The 22,465-nt window shown below is 40.3% G+C and overlaps 1 protein-coding gene and 1 long non-coding RNA gene across 4 annotated transcripts in view; one reads left to right on the forward strand and one right to left on the reverse strand.

Moving 5' to 3' along the window:
* Window positions 1–1,554: 1,554 nt before the first annotated feature.
* Window positions 1,555–22,465, reverse strand: part of npnta (nephronectin a) — a 45,233-nt gene continuing 24,322 nt past the window's right edge. For all 3 annotated transcript variants that reach the window (XM_070828400.1, XM_070828399.1, XM_070828398.1), the window contains 9 exons: window positions 18,759–18,878; window positions 17,268–17,387; window positions 14,432–14,566; window positions 13,300–13,422; window positions 11,541–11,951; window positions 5,523–5,612; window positions 4,281–4,379; window positions 1,966–2,225; window positions 1,555–1,690 (listed from right to left, as the gene is read on the reverse strand). In XM_070828400.1, coding sequence (XP_070684501.1) covers window positions 1,580–1,690; window positions 1,966–2,225; window positions 4,281–4,379; window positions 5,523–5,612; window positions 11,541–11,951; window positions 13,300–13,422; window positions 14,432–14,566; window positions 17,268–17,387; window positions 18,759–18,878 — 1,469 coding nt within the window. In that variant the 3' untranslated portion in view covers window positions 1,555–1,579. The remainder of the gene's footprint in view (window positions 1,691–1,965; window positions 2,226–4,280; window positions 4,380–5,522; window positions 5,613–11,540; window positions 11,952–13,299; window positions 13,423–14,431; window positions 14,567–17,267; window positions 17,388–18,758; window positions 18,879–22,465) is intronic.
* On the forward strand, window positions 1,601–4,635 carry LOC139199343 (uncharacterized). Its single transcript, XR_011584120.1, has 3 exons — window positions 1,601–1,720; window positions 2,012–2,233; window positions 4,312–4,635. It is a non-coding gene; the product is annotated as an uncharacterized lncRNA (long non-coding RNA).

Genomic DNA, 22,465 nt, shown 5'->3' on the forward strand with positions numbered 1-22,465 from the left:
AAACAATGTGGGGACCTGCTCATCAAAACATACATGACGCTCCACAGCATCCCTAGTTGTCAAAACTCAGAATACCTTTAAAAATAAGTTTTAATTTCTTTAACCTGTGTTGTGTCAGGCATTTGGATTTTTAAAAAAAAGTCATGCTTTGTTTCACATCATGTCATTCAAATGTATTTTATTTACATACTGGTCTGGATAAATCTGAATTTGGTGAATGCACCCATGCATGCAGAAAACCGTAAAATTCCAGCCGATGCCCTTCATTATCACAGCATACAATATGCAACTATGTGCTTTGCAAGTTACAGACAGAGCATTATACCATAACACATGAACAAAACACATTTTGTGCACTTTAAACACACCCTTGCAATACGTAAGCTTTCCATCTGTACACAGGGTTTTAAAACAAAAGCTGAAATACCAAACATTTTGATATCCATGTTATTAATATTCATGTATGAAATTACATAACGTATAAACCACATAACAAATGGGATTGTAGATCTATAGAGTATGTACACACAACTACATTTACAATAATACAATTTGTGAAAGCCTAAAAAGTTGTTGGTATCGTCTTTATAACAAACTGCACTTAATATAACAAAGTACATACTGTGTAATAGAAAGTAATTGTTGATTTGCAAGTGTCAAAAAAATCATACACTGATTCTGTTTGACACATTTCAAGTATCCAAAAAACATGACCATGGAGTGTTTAAATAACGTTAAAAGGCTTCAATAAAAGGTCAGGGTAGAAGAGGCTAAGTTTTTATACCCTCCTCTGCCAAACAAATCTTTAAAATACTGTGACAACAAAAGAAATTCTGTGCTATAGAACAGCTGCAGTAAAAACTCTTAGACCAACAAAATCATGGCTAAACTGACTATTTTGGGTCTATATCAAATTTGGAGTCATCTAGATTAGAAAGAGATATTTTGACAAATACATTTTGTCTTTTATATACTCTTTTTAATCTCTAACCCTCAATGAAATGTGTACCATCTCTTATATTTTGCTGATCAAAACAGTCACAAAATGCAATCCTGACCATATCTTTTAACATCATCTTATAGCAAATAAAATGGCTTGTGGTTAAATGATCAAAGCAAGGCAAGAAAGCAGACTCCTAAGTAAGGGAATGACCCTCTCCCCAGGAAGAAATAAAGTGAATGTGGGCCTCTCAGCAGTGTGGCTGGAAGGCTGCCAGGCCTGTGTTAGGTGGAGGACATTTCCATGTTAAGAAGGTACATGCAGGTTTCAGAGTAACAAGGTGATGGAGTGACGGGGAGGCGCAGAAGAAGATGGGGGTGGGGGTGCTGCTGGGATCCATCCATGACATTCAATTCAGTCTTTTTATTCACGGACAGTTAAGAAAGAGAAACTGACTGTTCTGCAGATGCACAATTTTTCAGATATTGTTCACAGGATGGCTAGAAGGGGTGGACGGGCTTGAGGTGGGGGGTGGGTCAGCAAGAGCCCAGGCAGAGTAAGGGGATGTCACAACAGAGTCAGTTCTCTTTGAGATGATTTTCCCTCTCGTTTTCTTTCTGTCTTTCTCTGTTCTGTCAGTCAAAGTCTTCTCAGATTGTGCTCCTCTGTGCAGGAGCCTTTCCTCAGGGTGATGTCGTCCACAGCCATCTCGCCGGTCCTGCCTCGCCCACGCTCCCCCTTCAGGATCACCTGGTGAACAACGGCAACACGCACACGAGGGTAACAATTACCACATGCTGCTTTGTGATGAAAGAAGACTTGCTGCGTTTCTATTCAAAGCAGATGTCAATTTTAAATTCAAAAGATCCACTCTTTTGAAATGCAGAATACTTCTCTAATTTATTTTTTATAAACATGAATACAAACATTTCTATTCACTACTGTCAAAAATGTCTGGAGAAATATTCATTTACAATTCACAGTGTGCAAGTGAACTTCTCAGACATGTTTGTTGTTATACTTACACTTTCCAAGCCTGTGCCCCATAATGTGATTTGTGTGTGCCTCCAGCCATTTCCACCTGTCCGTCCCCAGACTGCTGGACTGTACTGCTTTCCCTTCTTCACAAACACTTGCAGCATGCCCACATGGTGGCCTGCCAGCTTGTGCCGGAATGACAGGCACAGATTGCCGTCGTTCCAGGGGGGAGTGAGTGGGAGAACCAGCCGGGCCCCTCGTCCGGTCCTCTTGTTGCCTACTTCGGGAATGGTGAGGTACCGTCCACCTGGTGAGGTAGGTGATGGACATTATATTCAATTAGTGAAAATAAACTCAACATAAATTTTATGTCAAAATGCTGAATTCTCTTAATAACAGAAAACGTAGCATTAAAAAATGTCACCCACCCCGTTGTGAAAATGTATTACCTTTGCCGGTTGCACAGCATTTGTTGGCCTCGCCGTATATTTTATTACTGTGTCTTTTAAAATCGCAAAATATCAATGATGTAATAATCAAACCATGTAAGTCTTTTTTTAATTGGTTTAAGTTGACTTAAACTGAACCAAACTGACCAAAACTGATATTAAACAAAACAAGAAGTGGACTCAACAATATACAGTAAGATGTCCAATCAGGGATAAAACGGAGTTGGTTCATCCAAATAAACCTATTTTCTTTCTTACCCTGTGGTATGAAGCCATTTAAGGTTTTGGGATATCTGACTTTTGTTGCCATCCCAGTAGAAAATGGTGCATGAAGTTTCATTTGCAATGCTTAAAGCATTGAAAAATAACATTTGAAAAGTGGGTTTTGCAGACATAAAATCCCAGTTTATTTTAGATAACTGACAGATCTCATGTCAGAGTGATCACAGTGTGGTTCAAGTCAGTTATGATTTATTTATCTCATCCTCTAACCTTTGATATTTTAGAGACCCTGTTAAGCTCTGATTATAATTTGAACCCTGATGAACAGTTTTTCATTGGAACTACTTTGTACTTCTGAAACAGTCCCCATGCAAACTGTACATAACAAGGTACTTATTTTTTGATTGAGTTGTTATATGCAAGCAAGATAACAAGGTTGGATCTACATTGCAGACCCAACCTTTAATGTGTAGGTAGGTAGGTCTGTCTGTTCCTCTGTCTGTCTGTCATAGCACACGTAAAAAAATTTCATCCTTGAAAAAGAGAAACTTTGGGCAATTGAAAAAGACCCAATTAGGGTTTTTTTTACCTCAGAGTATAGCCAGATGCCTGTGGCAAATTGATTTTTTAAAATTTAATTCATGCATTAGTTAGTGATAGTGGAGCTATATAGTTTAAAAAATTTAAAGGTAAAAGTGCTTCTGGGTCATAGCTGATTAATGTTTATATATAGTATTTTGCTTATCCAGCAGATGAGTGTCAGGCTGGTGTGAACCACAGGGGGTGCGATACGCAGAGTCTTTGTGCATAAGTTATGAGCCCCCTCCAAATCTGTGCCATTCCTTTCACAGCTATGATGATTAAAGTGTTCAAAAGAACTCAAAGTGATGAACAGTAAATAGTTGCATGCTACAAACCCATTTAAAATGTCGTAAAAGCCATGTATAGGTGGACACACGCATATTCATACATAAGACTATTCAAATGCTCTGATTAAATGCAGTATATTCACTTACGGCTACTCAACACTAAAATGTTGCCCCTTAAATGGATTTACTCTTAGTCAGGGCTGAGCTTATGATTTACTGTAAATGATTTTCAGGGGAACTTAGAGTTCTGGGCAAAAATCTTTTATTTTTTCTCTAATGAGTGAGCACAAACTTGGCTGAACTGAGGCCTCAGTGTGAATGTCTGGGAACACACTAGTAAGAGATTAAGCCAGTTGGCAAAGGAAGCCAGATGTAGTTAGTGTCGCTTAAACAGTGCCAATACGCTGCACTGTTTAGTCTTCACACCCCGTCTACTGAGTCCCATCAACATAATTCATCCCATTTCCTCCTCCTCTGAACCCCAAGAAAAACAGTGTTGTGTTCCCATTTAATGTGAGCCACAGGTATCGCTGACGGGTCGCGTAATCCACTTCTCATTTGCATCGCTTTGTAGAGCAAAGCACTAATCTGCAGAAAAGACAAACTACTTCCCTCAAGTAATTTTCATCTTGACCTGTAATTGAGCAGAACAAAACTGAGCTGCGTAGACTGTCTGACTCTGTGGGTGTTTGCATATGTGTGCATGTCAGTAAAGGAATGCAGCTATTCTCATTTCCATTTTTATTTACTAGCAATCAAATAAACAATTTTCCTTATCAGAGTGTGTGAGTGAGAAAAGCTGACCCCTGCCCTTTAATTTACCTGATGGATCAGGCGTTGTCTCCCAATGCAGGTCTCCGTCTTTGTCCCTGATCCAACCACAAAGACCATCATCAAAGGAGCAGCTCAGATAACCCGAGTCTGAAGAGAATAAAACACGCCTTTCAGAGAAGTGGAGGATGGACACGTGCAAAAGGGCTTCAGTTTTCTCTTTGTAATGATTCACAGGAATCCTGCTGTGTGCCTCTAACGTTAACTGGAGCAAGAGGAGTGTTGAAGCACCTTCTGATAAACATGATGATAGAATGAAAGTATAAACACTTGTCGTAATCTCTGAAGAGAGTTGATGTATTTGTATAAAATCAAATGGAAAAGTAGCTGCATAAATTGCAAGTAGAAATGCATTCATCTAAAACATCGCAAATATTTGTATAAGTTGCTGGAATTGCTGGTATCAGTGTGTAAGTGAGTGTACACGTATAGCCTTCTGTACGTAAACCCTACACAATAATAAAATAGATTACAGTTTCAACAGAGAGTCATAATATTCAATGACTGATGATTTCTTTCCTAGCTATGATGCCTAGACAATAATATTAAGGGAATGCAGGCAAAACAGTTGTGGCATCATCCATGCATTGCTCTACAAATTGGTTCAAAAATAACACTAACATCCATCATTTTGTCTCTGAAATAGGGTTTCCGCAAAAACGTTTCTCAGTTCATTTTCTGAGCCAATGAAAACGCCTTGACACTGCATAGCAAATGATGCACTGAGCCAAAATAAACACGTAACTAAATCATTAGGCAGTTTAATCTGCATACCATTGACATCAATAAATCACATTGAGCAAATATGACAGATAAAATGCAGTCTCTTCACAAAAGCCTTTTTTCTTATAGTTGTGGGAGCTCTACATCGAGAACTATGGAGTTTAAGAGCAGAGTGCGGATGCACTTCCAAATGATCAATTTATCATTCAAGCAGTCAAGCAATCAAGCAGACATAATGTAAAAAGTGGGAAAGTCTGGCAGTATGTTCTGGGCTGTGAGCCATTATTTATACGGATACGGCCAGATGTCATGTGTCACCTCCTGGTGAAAGGCCTATCAAAACACATCTGGTCACTATAATATCTTCGCCTCAGCAGCACCACTGCCGGAGTTGATTGTCAGTTTCATTTTGCCCATAGCAAATGTGGCTCGTCTGTCATCATTTGAGCTCTGCAGTACGCCATGAGCAGGGCTGTTGCTGATTGTCTCTGTCAAACATATTGTGTTTACCTGGATCATCCTTGGCTTCATCTGCCGTGTTGCCGAGCTCAATGTCAAAGTCAATGCCGAGGACCGTGTTATGGCCGTGGTTCCGAGGGACTGAGGAGAGAGGTGAGAGATGCAGGTATGGATAAAGGATTAACAAAGGCATTATATTTGCTCAGTGGCATCCCTGCTTGTGGCTGTTGTGTGGCTTTGTTTCATTGCTCTACAAGGTCTCCACAAGGATGAATCAATGTCATAGTTTAGTGCCTCCACATCAGGAGCTATTTAACAATGCGGCACTGATGACCACAGAGATCAGAATACCTGGGAAAACCCGCAGGAACAGCAGGAGTCAGATGCGAATCATAACGAAGAAAAGGGCGATGGTTCATCTGATGCAACGTCTGGGTAAATGTTGCTGCTACACAACCTGGAGCTACAGTACATACACACATCCACACACGTACAGCGAGCAGCCAGTCCTGAAATAGCCTCTTTCCTCCTCCAATGGGGTCACACTGCCCGAAATACTATAAGCCAAGCTGTCTTATTAAAGGTCAACTGACAAGTGAAGCATAGAAAGTTATTTCTTTTACTTTTACAGTGTCAAACCTTTCATAGCAAAATATCCTTGACGCTTTTATGCTATTAGAATGACAATTGTTTTCACTGGTTCCTCATGAAGAAAAAAAATACGGATAAACATCATTTTATGTATTGCATTTGCACGTGAGACAAGTCAGAGGAATTTAATGCGACTGAGTATCAATAAAACTATTCCCAGCCTCCCAGGCGGATTCCTGCTCCTATGCTGTGAATGTGCTGTAACCTGCACTTGAACTGTCAGAAACCCAGAGTACCCAACATGTGCCCCCTCCAGTCAGCCTCAGCACTGAAAGGGCTCATCCCCACGTTGGGTCACAACCACCTGGCAGACTGCGATGTAGTCTGACAGTCGAAGGAATCTGAGAGCGGGGAGGTCACACTCGCGCCAGGCTCTCCAACAATCCCAGGCATCCAGGTCTCTGTGTGTGTGTGTCTGTGTTTGCGCTGTTAAGGAACGAGCCCCCCCCTGATGTCTTGTGTCCGGTCGTAGAGCAGATATATGGTGATAAGGGAGCAGTCATTTCCACAGTGAGTTAAAAATATCTTACTGAGTGCATGTTAACAGGATAGGAGCATCGTATAATCACTCAAATTCTGGCAAAGAAACTGTAGTTTTTGTTTTCTCTGCTGCCATTTTGTGTGTTAAAGGCTAAGTTTAACCAAAGGACAGAACATATGAGCAAAAAAAATGTGAGGAAAAACTTGAGAATAGTGTCACATTGACTGTATTGACTGTATTATGGAGGTGAAACAAATTTCATTTGTGCTGCTTAATGTAGATTTTTAGTCAGAAAAACTAAAGAACACGCATCTTTCCACAAACTATGTCCTGGTTAGTCTGTGTGATCCACAGACCTCACTGTCAACAGTTTTCATGCGACTTTTCCTTCAGCAGAAAGTAGTTCAAATGAAAACTTTTCACAGCAAGGTCAGTGGATTATCCAGAGTAACTGGGGCACTTTGTTTCTGCAAAGACAAATTAAATTTTTCTAATATATTTCTTTGTAGTGTTTTGAGCACTACAAACAAAACACCATTCTCCTCCATTGTGTTGGAGGTATTTGTATAAGTTAAACAACTAAGTTGAAACAAGAAGACTAAATGTTCTCCATTGGCCACCCTTGGTTTTTTTTTTTACCTCTTGACCTTGTGTGGTTAATTTCATCCAAATATTTGGGAGGTCAATAAAAGCTGCACAAGGGAGATTCCCAATGTGCTGCAAAAATATTGAGAAATAACCCATCCTTGACTTTTTAGGTTTAGACATCAACACAGCATACTTAATAATTTTCGTGTTTTATAGATGCAGAGCAACTATCTTTTCCTCATACTAGGCTGAAAACCTTGAATCTCGAAAACACCCACTTATACGCAGCTTAGGTTAACGGCCTTGTTTTCCAGTTAATGTAAATGCATTTTTGATGCAATAGAAACGATGTTGCAAGGGTTGAAAGGGATTAGCATTAAAGGTTTGAGGGACTTCTCATCCAACAGAGATGCATGTACATTTAGTGAAATATGCTTATCCATGCATTTGCTGAGAGTTACAGTGATATCACTGTCCTGCATACGCCTTATGGAGCGAGAGCTGAGAGGCAATTAGCTTAGCATAAAGGTTTGAAGCAGGGTACAGCTAGCCTAAAGTTTAAAAAAAAAGATCTGAGTACTAGTGTCTGTAATTAGCACAATGTCTTTAATCCACAGTCAAACAGAGATATAAAAACGTGCTGTGACTATTATCTGGCTGGAAGCAATGACTTCAGTTTGTTTTTTTTCATCAGGTTGCCTCGCAACCAGCAGAGACGCTGCACTGACATGATGGGAAGACGAGCTGTTTTCTCGAGTTACAGTAAGTAACTCAACTTCAGATATGCTGGTAGACGTTTATTGAACTTTGCTGTGCTATTATTCATATCTAAGGCACTGTAAATGGTGAACGGTGTGTACTTGTATAGCGCCTTTCAAGTCATTTTGACCATTCAAAGCGCCTTTTCACTTCACATACTTTCACCCGTTCAGACATCATTCATACAGAAAGAATCTAAGTTGGGAGAGACTATTCTTACACACACTTTCAGACACTGAAGCTTTGCTTCAGGAGCAAGTTGGGGTTCAGTGGACGACCAGCTCTGCCTCTGAGCCACATTATATGTATACAATGGTAGCTGGCTGTGACACTAATAGCACCCCCACAGTACTTTTTCTTTATCTACATACTTTTATGTCCTAAGGTGATCGGTGTACGTTATGAGATGGGGATTTTTGTTTCTCCTTCTTGTCTTGGTTCTTGCTTCGTGTTAGCTCACCAAACCGGTTTCTTATAAATAAATCGACTATGTTCAAATGGCAATAAAGTATTGAAAGTTGTCACACAGGCACAACAGTGGTATCAGTGTTTTGTTTAATTCTTGGCAGGGAACTGACCAATTTCTTTAGCTATTTCCTGAACTGAAAACAAGAAAAGGTTGGAAGCACAGGGTTTTCACTGGCCACAGACACTGATGTAAAATGTACTGGTCCACTCTCAAAGGTCCACAATACAAAGCTCTCAAAATTACTCTAACTGCAGTGCACACCTGCACTTGAGGCACAGCTCAAGTGTTCTTCATGCCATGAGGCTCAAATGATTCCTATTTCCATGTAATTATTTGAATAATCACTGAGAGCTGTCTCTCCCTCCCTCTCCCATCTTATTCAAACCATCTTCAGGAAGCTCTGATTTCTAGAACTACTCTGCCGTGGTGCGAGCTATTAGATTGATGCCTCCCTCAAGCAGTGCAGACAGGTGTTAATATAATCTTCTCTCCTCTTTCCTTTTTCTAATTATGTGATGCCATCTGGCAAGGTGAGTACTATCCTGTACATGTTGATGCATTTCACCAGACATTTCCATGTCGAAAGGGGCTTAATGTTAGATTTGGTTAACACTGATTTTTTTCTGTGTCTAAAAGAGAGCATGACAACACAAAATAACACTTTTCCTGCAATTCATACTGTTGGTGCATCTGTGCTAAACATCATATAGTTATATAAGTCCTATGTTCTGCTGTCTTTTTCCATTTGACTGTGAGTCATATTGTCCAAATTTAGTGAAACTACACATTTTTTAGTAGTTTCTGGTTCATCAGTTTGTTGTATGCAATGAGAACTTGAAGGACACAAAAGTTACATTTGAGCAATTTAAAAATATAAAGAATAAAGCTGGTATTTATGTTTATGTTTTTATGTTATTCTCAAGAAATCCCATGAAATGACCAAAAATGCACAATCCTGTCCATACCTCTCTCGGCCCTTTAAAGTTAATGTATTCCTACTGAAGAAGTCAGTCTTTAAAAATGTGTCACAACCGTTTTTTTAATTACTCAGTAAATTTCAGTAATGGATGAGCACTATACTTTTTCAGCAAAGTCACTACATTTATGGTACTAGAATGTATGTATTTGCACTTGACTAAAAATAAAATAAACTTTACATTGACAAAATAACTTATTTTAATCACTCAACACTTGGTATATAGCCATGCAGATTGTTTTGGTTTTGTGTGTCTGGGTTTTGAAAAAGTCAACTCTGAAACTTCTGTCCCAATACAGCAACTAATTGATGTGTTCATTATAGTTTGTTGGGCAATAATGGAGGTTTATGGCACAAAGGAATTAACAAAATCAGGTTATGGATATAAAGATGCTTTTGAGAAGGTTTAATTAATTGTTGATTTTTGGTCTTTTCATGGGAACTTTGCCAGCCTTATCCTTTTAATTACTGTAATAAAGTGTTTAGCTGCAGAGAAATAATCTATTAGATCAAGTGACTTTGGCCCTTAACTGAATGTTTAAGGCCTCACAAGTCGCATGTCACACGGATTATCTCATTAAGAAACCATCGTGAAAAGGTATATGCGTTTATCACTGTGAGAAGAAAGCAGCAGATGATTGCAGTGATTATCTCCTTTGCTAGAGCAAAAAGAAACAAACTCAACTGCCTCTCACTGCCACAGTATTCTGAATTGAATTCCACTCTTTGGTTCTTTGGTTTGATGCATTTTGAATGTGATTGGTGTCAAAGATACATGCTTGGCAGACTGTGGTGTGACATGTGGATGAATAACAGTTTGGTGGCGCATCAGTTTGTGTTTGTTAACTGAAGCCAAAAAGGTAATTACCTTGAGAGAAAACATTTCTATTTTAACACTTAACGCTCAACTGCAATTTGCCAGATTAATTTGTCATCTTGGAAAGATGGGCATTGTTTTTTTTGCAGTTGATGTGTTATACTGCAATATGAAGGTGGAAACGATTTGATTAAAATATTTATCACTGAATTCTCGTATATGAGCAAGTATTACTTGCACAGTGCAGCAAGCAGAGCGTTCCTATTGGCTTATACTGAACGTGATATCTTTAACTCAACTATTCTCACTAGTTTGAACGCAAATTTCAAGTCTCTCTTTGTTTTCTATTAAATCTGTCGTGTGGTTAGCTGGCAGATAAACTGTGTTCACATGAGAACTGACTGCCAACTGCTCAGATAAATTTCATCCACATTTGAATACAAAATGAATATGATAATACACATCATCTGTCAGGTAAACATCACTTCTGATTTCCCACAATGTGATATGTTTGATAATCAATACAACATTTACGTATTCAGATGAAAAAATATGCAGATCTGCTCCAATTTGGTTCGCGGAAACCTGTCAGCCGATGCTGAGCTGATGAAGACGAATCGTTAGACAAATAAGAGCCAAAGTCTGTGACCCAAACGTAAACAAAAGGTTCACTTCACTATCAAACATCAAAACACAGAGATTATACTTTCTTATACTTTCTCAGCCGTAACTTCCCTGTTATGGTTCACTCTCACCGTTCGCATCAGTGGCAATTCCAATAACAGCTGTTTTTCTCTCTAAACACCCACTGTACACAACGCACTTAGCTCCAAACAGTCACTCAGTTAAAGTTAGTGACTGGCTGGTGAACACAGAGGAGCATTTATCAGCTAAAGAGCCAGATATTTGCCTCAGGAGTCGGTGGAAACCAAAACACAGCTGGCCAGAAACCTGGCTCAAACTGAATGCTAGTGTTACACTGTATCTCCCAGGTGTGTTAATAGGCAATAGTTTGCTAGCAAGTTAACCATAACAACTTTATGAGGCGATTATGTAAAGAACTGCCCTGATGTTGAGAAAAATAAATAAATACAGATTAAATGTTTGCTTGTATATTTGTTAAAAAAAGTCTACAATTTCATGTGAGCAGTTAAAAAAAACACAAAGTGCTGATTTCCCATGTATAAGTCAAACCCCTATATTATGTTTGTGAATATACCTTAGATTTTTAATGATCAAGAACTTCGGTAAAGTGCAGTGAAAATTTGCCACAATGAATGTCCACCATGCAAACATTAAGCAGAATAAAACAAAAAGCCAGTTCTTACTGTGGACATCTCCTCTCTGTTTGGTGACCTCCTTCTGGATGGTGTTGTCTACTGATGTAACTGGTGGTGGCGTTGGGGGGAGTCTGGTTGGAGCCACTGGCCTTGGTGGGATGTAGGGCTTGCGTGTTGGTGCTGGTGGCTTCCTAGTTGGGTTGAAGGGCATCCGGGTCGGAACTGCCGGCTTTCGCGGAGGAGGGGTGACTCTCTTTGGAGGCAGAGGTGCTTTGGTCATTGTTGTGGTTGTTGAAGTGGCAGTTGTTGATTTTGGAACAACGGGGAAGATCCTCTTCTGAGTTACTGGTGGGCGGCTGGTTGTGGTGGTCCTCTTCTGATCCAGGTCAGGGATGCGGTTGTGATGATTTGGGGGCAGTTTGCCCGGTCTTGGGGGGTCGATAACCACCTTAGGAATGGCTGAAGTAATAAGAGAATGCAAATGGAGCACTGAAATATGAGCACTTAAGAATTAATGAGGCATAGAATTGCAGACTAACTGCAATGATTAGCCTGGCTTTTGCAGAGCAGGGCTGGCTTTCATCTACTGAGACTCCTCCTGATATCTATGAACTAAATGTTAGCATCCTAAAACAAATTGGCTGTCTCAAATCTCACTGAAGCAGAAGCTCAGACAGAGGCCCATAAAATCAGAGTGCTGTGACATCACATTCATTCATTTTTGGGTTACTTCTGGATATTCGTCAATGGGAGTGTGAAAAGACATTAGAAGGGACAGCTTTGTGGTTACATGTGGTTTTACTACCAAACCCACAAAGACACCCCGCATTCAGTGAATTTTTGCTTTTGTGAAATCAATATTACTTTCTAACTTTGGTTTTTTTATCCGTTCATGTGCTCGTCCTGATTAGTAATTCTTGGTGTGTTCATAGCCAGTGGCCTCGCAGCATTGGGCTAAAGCTGCTCTGTGTGCGTAGACTGTTCTTGGTGCTCAAACTGGCTACCGTGCCCTGAAAATCACCCTCGCTCTACTGATGTCATCAAAGTTACGCCTCCTATTCCTTTGTTTCTCCTCACATTCTTCACATCAGGAGCAGGTTGGGGGATTGGGGGGGTTGGGGGGTTGGTGTGATGTGGTGGTGGTGATGGTGGTAGTCGGGAGGCTTTATGAGGGTTTCATGAGTGAGGAATGAGAGTGGACAAAGGCAAGTAGTGCAGTTATTGCCTTCTCATGTTGCAAGGGACTTTGATATGTGACACACAAATAGGATATTGCAACTCGACTCCCAGAGCACTTTGGGCTCACACCCTTTGGGCAGGTGACAGGGTGAAACATTTGAAGCACACTACGCCAGGAGGCATCCTGTCTGCTCTGTTGACTGCTACACCAGTTGTGTCAGCTAGATAATTTAATAACTGTGGAGAATAAATGACTTCTAGTCTACTGAGCTGCTGTAAAAACTGCAGATGCAAAGACTAACGAACTGTGTTTCAGCAAGCAAAAATGAGACCAGGAAAAGAAATATTTTACATTTGATGATGACTCGTCTTGGCCAGATGTCAAAAATAGAGCAAAGGCTCAGTCTGGGCCCACGTGATGAGGGAACAGGGTGATTTAAGTAATGACTGACAGCGATTACAAAGAAAGGAATTTCAGTCCTGGCTCTGTGCTTGCAAGGCTGTTCCTCCGTCTCTCTTGCCTCCCTACCTTTTTAAAAAACACGGGCAAAGAAAACAAAAAAGTGAGGCCCCGTTCCTCTTTGCAAAAGTGAGCATCGGGGCCAGGGTTTTTGTTCTCAATTCTTACGTTTGCAGTCGTGCCCCATCCCCCTGTAGCCGTCTTTGCATTTGCACTTGTATGAGCCTGGCGTGTTGTAGCAGGTGGCGAAGCTGCTGCAGTGGCTCTGACCTAAAGAGCACTCATCCACATCTGAAAGAAACACAACAACATTCAGCTACTGGGTGCAAGTGTGAAAAGCTTCAGACATAACAGCAGAATATCAAAGGCTGATTGCTTCACCTCCACTTCAAGCAGGACTCAGTTTATGTCATATGTACTGTTAGTGAAAGCATTTAAGTGAATAACTGTGATCCCGCTCTGAATGCCAGAGTAAAATCATTATGAGAGGTCCTGCAAATGTTTTAGGAGCACTGTCAGCTGTCAAGGCAACAAGCTTTTTGTCTTTTTAGAACATCTGTTCCAGAAAATGAATGAGGATAAGGATTAGAAGTGGAGTATTTTCTAGATGCCGAGATTCAAGGTAACATGCAGATCTCTACGCTGATTAAACTTTTCACACTGCAGGTATTCATTCAAGTATGATCACTGAACTTTACTGGTGGGGAAAGGTTTAATAACACGAAACAGAAACAGCAGTTTGAATTAGTTTTGCAGTGGTTTGGAGGATTTCTTTTTAAATCAGCTATGTAGTTTTCTACCTCAACTCCAATTTGCAAATGTAGAAAATTTAAGTAATCCACATTGCCACATTGTTCAACAGAGCCAATGGAACAGAGCACTTTTTCACTGTAAGTGACTGTATAATGAAAAGGAGGAATTATTATAGCAAGCAAAAACTGTTTCAATGCATCATGTGCACCGTTCTATTGTTTTAAGACAGACTTGTAAAATTGTGAACTATCCTTTAATATGCCTTTTTGTATGTCTGTGCTATCTTTTCAACTTTCTCCCTCTGTCTGATTCAATTCAATTCAATTCAATTCAATTTTATTTGTATAGCCCAATATCACAACAGAGTGTCTCATAGTGCTTTACAAAGTTCACTGAAATAAACAAGTGTAAGCGAACAAACAATCTAATGTAATGTAAAATCAGCACCTGCATCACTGAAAATAACTTGGTTATAACATCTTAGACATCTATGACCTCTGTAAGTTTTATCTGTAAAAGCCTCACTGCAGAGACCTTGAGACAGTACCTAAGCATTGGTATTTCCCATTGATGTATTGCAGGTCAAAGCCTTCGTGGCACTTGCAGACGTAGCTACCAAAGGTGTTGATGCATTTCCTGAACCTAGGACACACTGCTATTCCTGCCGCACACTCATCCACATCTGCAAGAGCAAAAAAGACGCAGATTATTAAGGATATTCAAATTAAAATGTAATGTATTCATCATTATTCACTAAAAAATCATTTTAGAGTACGTCGCAAACAGTATATAATGCATTCAAAGGAACACAATGCAATGAAAATCAAGGTTAAAAGTAATTCAATCCAAAACTAAACAAACATTTCTCTTCACACTGGAGGACTTTTTCACCTTTCGCATTTAGTATTCATTTATGAACAAAGCACATTTTGTATTCTGTTCAGTTAGCAGAATACAATGCACGCTACCTTGTTCATTATTTAAAGACCTATTCTAAGTGTCTCTGTTGATCACCTTTGCAGACATGTGGCCATTAATATTTAGATACAGAGAGGCTCAAAGCATTTGCCTTAAAATCATTAATTTATTTGCTGCATAATGCAGCTGAGACACTGTGGTGCTACAGGGAGTGTTGTTAAAAAGGACCTTCGAAACACAGAGACACCTGGACCAGCTGGGAGAACAAGCACGTAAAGTGAGTGGCAGAGCTCTCTCATCCTTTAACAACTACTGCTGAGGGGTTCTCATCAGCAAGGCACTTAATCCCAAACACTTCATGTGGAGCTGCTTAATGGCCAACCGTTAAATTATTCAGCTACTGGCGGGACAGTGGTGAATTATTACATGAGCATATTTACATAACATGCACATGCACACATGCAGTCATTGTGCGTCTTTATACAAAATAAAAAAATCGCTTATAAATGCCTGTTTTTATTAATGTTCGCATCTGGCTTTGAAGACAGCTCTGACTTTTCAAAGTGTTAAATCTTTAAGCATCTGTTTTAAAAGTCATATTCACAGATACATGTCAGCCATTATTAAGCTGTGCAACTGTGTTTTACTTGACAACTTCTCTGATGCATTAACCAATTTGTAAAAAAAAGAGAGGCAGCATTCAAATATGGGGCTAAACTTTTGCAACCATGCAAAAAGATCAATAGACGGTTTTGTGGTAGTTCTGTCTCAGTGTAACAGCAAGTCAATACTTCCTTCTAGTGGATCATCAGACATCACTCTTAACGGGTTTCACAATCCATTTTGAGTGCACAAAGAGCAAGTGCTCAGTTTATTTACAAAAGCTTTTAGAGATTTTAAACAGACATAAATCTAATTATCCCAAAGTTATTTAGCTAAACATCGGGCCTGGATTTCTCAAACTGTTAAAGGCTCATTTTGGACTCAAGAGAAAGATAAAAGTAAAAATTCTTCAGCTGTATAAAAGCTCTCTATCAGATTTCTTATGACACATGACACAGCTTCCTGATGAGAGCTCCAGAGGTTGATTAAGAGTAGATCTTAGATGACTGCAGTGCAGAGACGCACCCTGCAGACACACATGATTTAGAATAACTCTGCTAAATATCACTGGCCGTGGAGTATAATACATTAGCTGGAGGTGAATATGTATAATTCTTTCCTGCACCAGTTTGTTATTTTTTTCCATCTCTGTTAATTGGCTATTATTCATTTCACATATTTTTGATGTGCTGAAGTTTTTCATACGTTTTTGGTGAAAAACATAGTAACTTGCAAAAAATAATGAACAATGGAGTAGATGTAGGGTAAATTCTTGTCTCTGATTGGCAGTTCCTGCTCTGTCTGGGCTGGCTGGAGGTCGCAGTGAGACGGGAAACACAGGCTTGCATCGTACATGATTGAATAGAAGCGAATGGGAGATGAAGCGAATATGTGTAGACTGTGACTGAACCTTTATACTTTGCTGTAAGTAGGGATAAGCTGCTTGATAAAGGGTCTTATTCTTCACGCTCAGAGCACTCCTAAACATATTTCTTAGAAGTTTGATAAGCATGGGCCCACTTTTAAAACGACAACAAAAACGTGTCGACACGTTCAATGTCACTGCATAATGAGTAAAAATAGCCCAATGCAAACTCTCCCATCTAAGGTTCTGGTTACTAGAAAGAATCAGCTCCATAAATATGATTAGAAACTCTCCATAAAACTCTCCGTAAATTTGCAGCTTCCCAAGGGATCCGGAAACATTCCATTAAACTGTCGTAACACCTGCGGCAGGCAACCTCTCCTTCCCCTCCTCCATCATTTTTCACGACTGATGTCTGTCCTGTTTTAGAAATCCGCCCCCCATTAGCCAGTCAGCAGTTAAGTGGGACTATAAGGTAGCGTAACAGGAACAGTCCAGTCTGGAACAGCCTGCATTTAAAACCCGACACAGGTTAACTGCCTCAAATGGCCCCTTCATCTGTTAGTTCCTCATCTGAGAAGCTGTTCCACAGGCGGACGGGACGGGAGGAGGGTAGGGGGTGGGCCTCCCTTGATCACATTTCAAGTCAGTGGAATAAAGTCACCAATTGGTTGACAGGCAATGTTAAATTGCAGAGGCGCCTGATCAAAGCAAAAAGACGTATTGGTAAATATTTTGGATGACTTTCAGTTTGGCTTGCTAAGAGGTTTATTCTGAGTTCCCAAATTGCATTGTCACTGCCAAGCTTTCTTTCTTGCTCTGCCAAAAGAGTTGCATTTGATCTTTACTAAGCAAATTTCAAGGCAGAGAGGAACTAATATATAAAACATTAAAACGTTCTTGTTTGTGATGCTCTACATTAGTCGCTCATGGAAGGGAGTGGCAACATAAAGCTCGGTTTTCAAGCCAGTGGCGATATATTAAGACTGGGACTTACCCACACAGGTTCTTCCATCCGGAGCCAGCTGTAGCCCCGGTGAGGGACACTGACATCTGACCTCTCCTTTCAGCACCTCGCAGCCGTACTGGCAGTTGGCCATGCCACAAGTGCGAGCATCTAATGGACACAAAGGAAACACAGCACACATCAACAAGGGAGAGACATTGAGGAGTTGTTCGTATGCCGCTCTTACACTCGCTTTTTCTCCATCTCACACTTCTCACCCTCATCCTTCAGCCAGTGTGTAAGAGCCAGGCCACTTGGCTGCCTTTTCTGATATTAGCTGATATTGATATTTTTCACGTTGACCCTGAGGTGCAGACAACGGAACAGCACACACTCTGCCATTATTAGATTCCTGTGCTGCGCAGTCACTCTCTGCTCACACCTTAACCCACGCAATATTCCCTCACCCACTTTCATCCTTTGCTATGACTACAGACTCAAAATCCATCTCCACCCTACTGGAGCATCAGTGTGCAGCACCTCTGTTGCTGAGTCGTGCCAGGCGGATCAAGACACTCCAAAATAATAATATAATAAAATAGATTTTGTTCACCCTCCCTCAATAACTTTGGACCCTAAAAAGGAAATTAAAAGTGAAGCTCATGCTGCCACTGCTATTTCAGCTGCCGCAGGCACCGTGGAGTACAGTTTGATGACTGAGGCAGGCCAGGCTGATTAAATGCTACAGTGATCTATTGATCAAAGCAGTAGCAGAGGAGAAAAGAAGCACGGCAAGGTGTTTAAGACTATCATGCTATCATCACACAACAGCACCTAGAATAGTTTGATATTGCCTTAAGTGGTGAGCAATTCAGACTTTAAAAGGGGGAAAATGAATTTTCGTCAGATAAAAAGAACTAATTAAAATGAGGCACTGGGAGTCACGCCATTCTCGAGTGGAAACGTGAGGAGAAAATAGTTATCAGGTGGGAAGCAGAATTTACAGGGAGACATGTACAGGCATCAACTCCCATTCAGTGGAATACCTCAGGGCAGCCAATAAGAACTGTACATCTACTCAAGGGTCTAAAGATTGTGTTTGTTTCACATTTTTCATTTAGCCCTCTTAGAGTTCTTCACAGGGGTGCTTCTGACTGTACAGCTGCTATAATAAAGCGGATCAACACGGGGCTTTAATCAAAACAGTCTATCAAAGGACTGGGAGGCTGCTGTCAGGGGTACTCACACAAGGGGGAAAATGTATTTTATAATAGAGAGCATATAAGTCATCAACATTGCCTTGCGCAGGCATTCAGATGAATGCACTTGTAATGACGTGACGAAAGGCTTCACGGTGGCACAACCAGGCTACAAAGCTACAGAGGAGAGATTATGAAAAAACACATGAGGGAGAAAATAGATTGAGACTGAAAATATCCACATTTCAGGCAACAATGCAAACTGTTTGTACAATCAAAGAGCCGTGTGTGTGTGTGTGTGTGTGTTTGACAGAGAGAGAGAGAGAGAGAGAGACAGACTCACTTCCACAGGTCCCGTCGGGCATCAGCATGTAGCCGTTGAGGCAGTAGCACTTGTAACTTCCATATGTGTTCATGCACCTGTGTTTACAAGGCCTTGGCTTCAGCCCACACTCATTCAGATCTGCAGACAGAGAGAGACAGCATAAGTGGACTGGACGAGAGAGAGAGAGAGAGAGGGGGGGAGGGAGAGAGAAAGAGAGAGACCCTCCAACACAAAGGTGAAATTAGTCAGAGGGCAAAGGTGAAGAGGTCAATCACGTCAAACCTCACCCATCCATTTATGTGCGGGTTTAAGGTGACTGTCTGTCTGTGTGTGTGTGTGTGTGTGTTTAAGTGTGTGTTTTGGAAGGGGTGGGGGTGTCTTCAAGGAAGTGAGGTGCTGCCATGTTCTGACAAGCCTGCAACTTCCCTCTTTGATGATTTAACAGGAAGCCAGTGTCAACTGTCAACCTGCCCATTACCTGTAGGTGATAAAAGATGCTATTATACCCTCTGACTCACCACAAGTTCGTGTGGTTGTAGCTGCACCATCCAGTGCGTTCTGAGCGATACATATAATTGTGGTGTTTTTATGCAGGTCTAAAAGTAGAGAAATCTCAGCCACAACAGCCCATGAAAATTAGAAAACGATGCTGTATGACTTCGGAGCAGGGAGGGCTTCTGGGAGAGAGCAATATGCCCTGAGCTCAACACCTGTCAAATGCTTATGCAAATTCCAAGTCATTATGCCCTTCTCACAGCCGACATTTTGACTAGTCAAACCCAGGTGTAACTAATAACATTAATAATGTCTGCATTCCAAGTATTTATTTCAGTCGCTGGGCCCTCGTGTTGTGTATGATACCCCACAGGAATGACTTCTTGACACTATTAAATGGAAAAGAGACACCACCAATGTTATTAGTTACACCTGTGTACTTCCTGCTATGACAAGTCAAAGTGTCCTGAAGTGTTTGTGAAGGGCTTACAGTGACTGAATGAAATAAATAGATTTATGTTAATGTTTACCTACTGCAGATTCCACTGAAATCCTATTTTAAGGCATGTAACTAAAGTAAAGTGACATTCACAGCATGAAACCAACCAACCAAGGGCTCCATAGTCCTTTACAATGGCAGACATTTTGACATGTCATAACAGCAAATGTACAGGTGTAACTAATAGCATTAATAATGCTGTATTCCACACAGGTGTTTCAGTGGCAAGGCCCTGCTGTTGTGTATGTCGTCTCACTGGGATGACATCTTGACACTAAATGGAGCAGAGACACCATTAATGTCATTAGTTACACAGTGTATTTCCTGCTATGACAAGTCAAGGGCCCTTGCTTATAGTGGAGAGTTAAAGAAATAAAACTGTTTATTCCTTACTATAGACTCCAGTGAATGCACACTTTGCTCCAGTGAGCTCATATTTTGCTGAATGCACCTTGATTTAATCTTGATGGGAGTTCTTTTGCAAGGAAGCATTCTAACTGTAGATAAAACAGCCCAGATAAACATTTATTGGCTTCACAGCAGACACTTTTACACAAGAGTGTAATAATAACATTGGTTAATTATTGTCTATATTCCATTTAGGTGTGTTGGATTCAAGGGCCTGGTATTGTACATGGTGATATCCTGGGACATCTAAATAAAACAAGAGCCCTCATTAATGGAGCGTCTCAGTAATTCTGATGGGGACAGAAGTCACTTTGTAGTCACATATTCTCTTTACTGTCAAATTTTCATTTCCACAACCATCCCATTCATTTAAGTAGTCCATGCAGTGTGGTTGGCGCCTGTTCATTTTGCTCATTTCTATGCTCTCACAGTCTTATTTCAGTCTAGAATCTACTGTCGCTTTCTCCACCTCCCTAATATCTTCCAGCATAACCATGAGGTGTAAGTGTGGGTGTAAGAAGCATGTTCTTTATGTTTATGTCCATCAAGTCTGTTCAAGCTTGTTCAAGATTTGCAGCAGAGCATCACATAAGCAGAATTATAGCACCAAACTAAAATTGAACTGAAATAAATGGTTAAAAGTTGATGACTAGCTACATCTGTTTCCCCCACTAGGAGAAAATCAAATGTCTACTGTGGTAAAAAAAAATATTATGCATTCTAGATGCACATCCTTCTTAATAGAATATTGATCCTGCTGCCATTAGTTGTGGTGGAAAGTAACTAATTACACTCATTACTTTAATTGATAATCTTTGTTGTGTACTTGTTCTATTTGAGTGCACTCAATACTTTATCTAAGTAGATTCTTAATGCTTTCTGCACTCATACCGTGAGGAAAACTAAAGAGGACTGTAAAGTAGTCTGGAGTTATGCTGTTCTGACACAGAGATGATTTTTCATTTCAGTTTGCTTCAATCCGCTTTTTCCTCCTAAAGCAATTTTCAAGATTAAGTTTTCTCATAAGGAAAATAGTGTCTCTGCTCTTGCAGAGCATCACTGAATTGTACGGGGGAATGGATGGTGAGGCATGTTCATATTGAACTGGTTATGGATACCAGAACACCATCACAAATCTTGCTCAAAGCCACATTCAAAAGAACACTTCTTTTCTTGTTTCAACATGTTCTTACTTTTTTCTTACTTACTTTTTTCAAAAAGTTACAGTGCATCTTCTTTAATAGGATATTCAGACAAGTGTTGAGTAGTTTTTTGTTGATGGTATCAATGGCTCTGACATTGTTTTAGTACTTTTAGTCCAATGGTTTTCCCTCAGTGATTTCTAATGAGTGTTTAGGCCGGGTTTAAAGACTTGTGGGTCTTGCTGGAGACAGCAAATACTGATGGGAGTGAATAGTTCACTTGGCCAAACTCACACATCAAAATCAAAACAAATCCAGCTCCTAACCTAAATGTGGGGTCCCTTGGGAGTACTGGGCCCAAGAGGAGAAAATCCAACTCAAAACTACACTGGAATCCATCACATTGGAATGATGAAGAAATATAAATAACTTCAACCATGAATATCGCCCCGTGTTTCTGGGATACAGTAGAAGCATCACAAATAGATTTCATCTCACTGTACAGCACACGAGGGGTCATTTTCATCTTGGCGAGCCACATTGTAAATGGTGCCATTTTTAACTCCATGGACATATGCAGGGTGCATTCTTTAAATGCCGCATACCTCCTACATTTAACAGATACCATAGATTAATTCGGATGAATGGCGGAGCAGTTGCCCACTCTGTATATCTGCAGGCCACACCTTCTATTAATGGTAGCTTCTGGCTCACTGGAATTTGGGCTCACCATCTGCTTGCTGAATCCTACCACAAGGCTTTAAGTCATGCTCCATATCTATAAATTTGTCTGGACATACAGGGGTCAGTTGATGCATTACTTTCATTTATAGAATTAATAAATGTTATTTGATTGAAGGTTGTGTTTAATAGCAGTGTATGTGTGTGCCTCCTCAAGCTGAATGCACAATTTTCTGTTTGCATTTGTGCTTGCAAATAGAGGTTCTCTAAGCAGGTGCAATGTCATGCCAAAATGAACTGAAATTGCACTTGACAAACATAACAGGTCTTGTTGCCCAACGCAAACTACAATGCAACTGCATTTGCGCTTTCCAGTGTGCACTACATGAATATGTATAATATATATATGTATAATATAGAGGGCACTGTGATTTTGAAAGGCTTTTTAAAAGCCTGTTGGAAAATAACTTTTTTTCTAGATATTATGCGTCTTCATTCTT

The sequence above is a fragment of the Pempheris klunzingeri genome, chromosome 3, assembly GCF_042242105.1.
Source record: "Pempheris klunzingeri isolate RE-2024b chromosome 3, fPemKlu1.hap1, whole genome shotgun sequence".
Lineage (NCBI taxonomy): Eukaryota > Metazoa > Chordata > Actinopteri > Acropomatiformes > Pempheridae > Pempheris > Pempheris klunzingeri.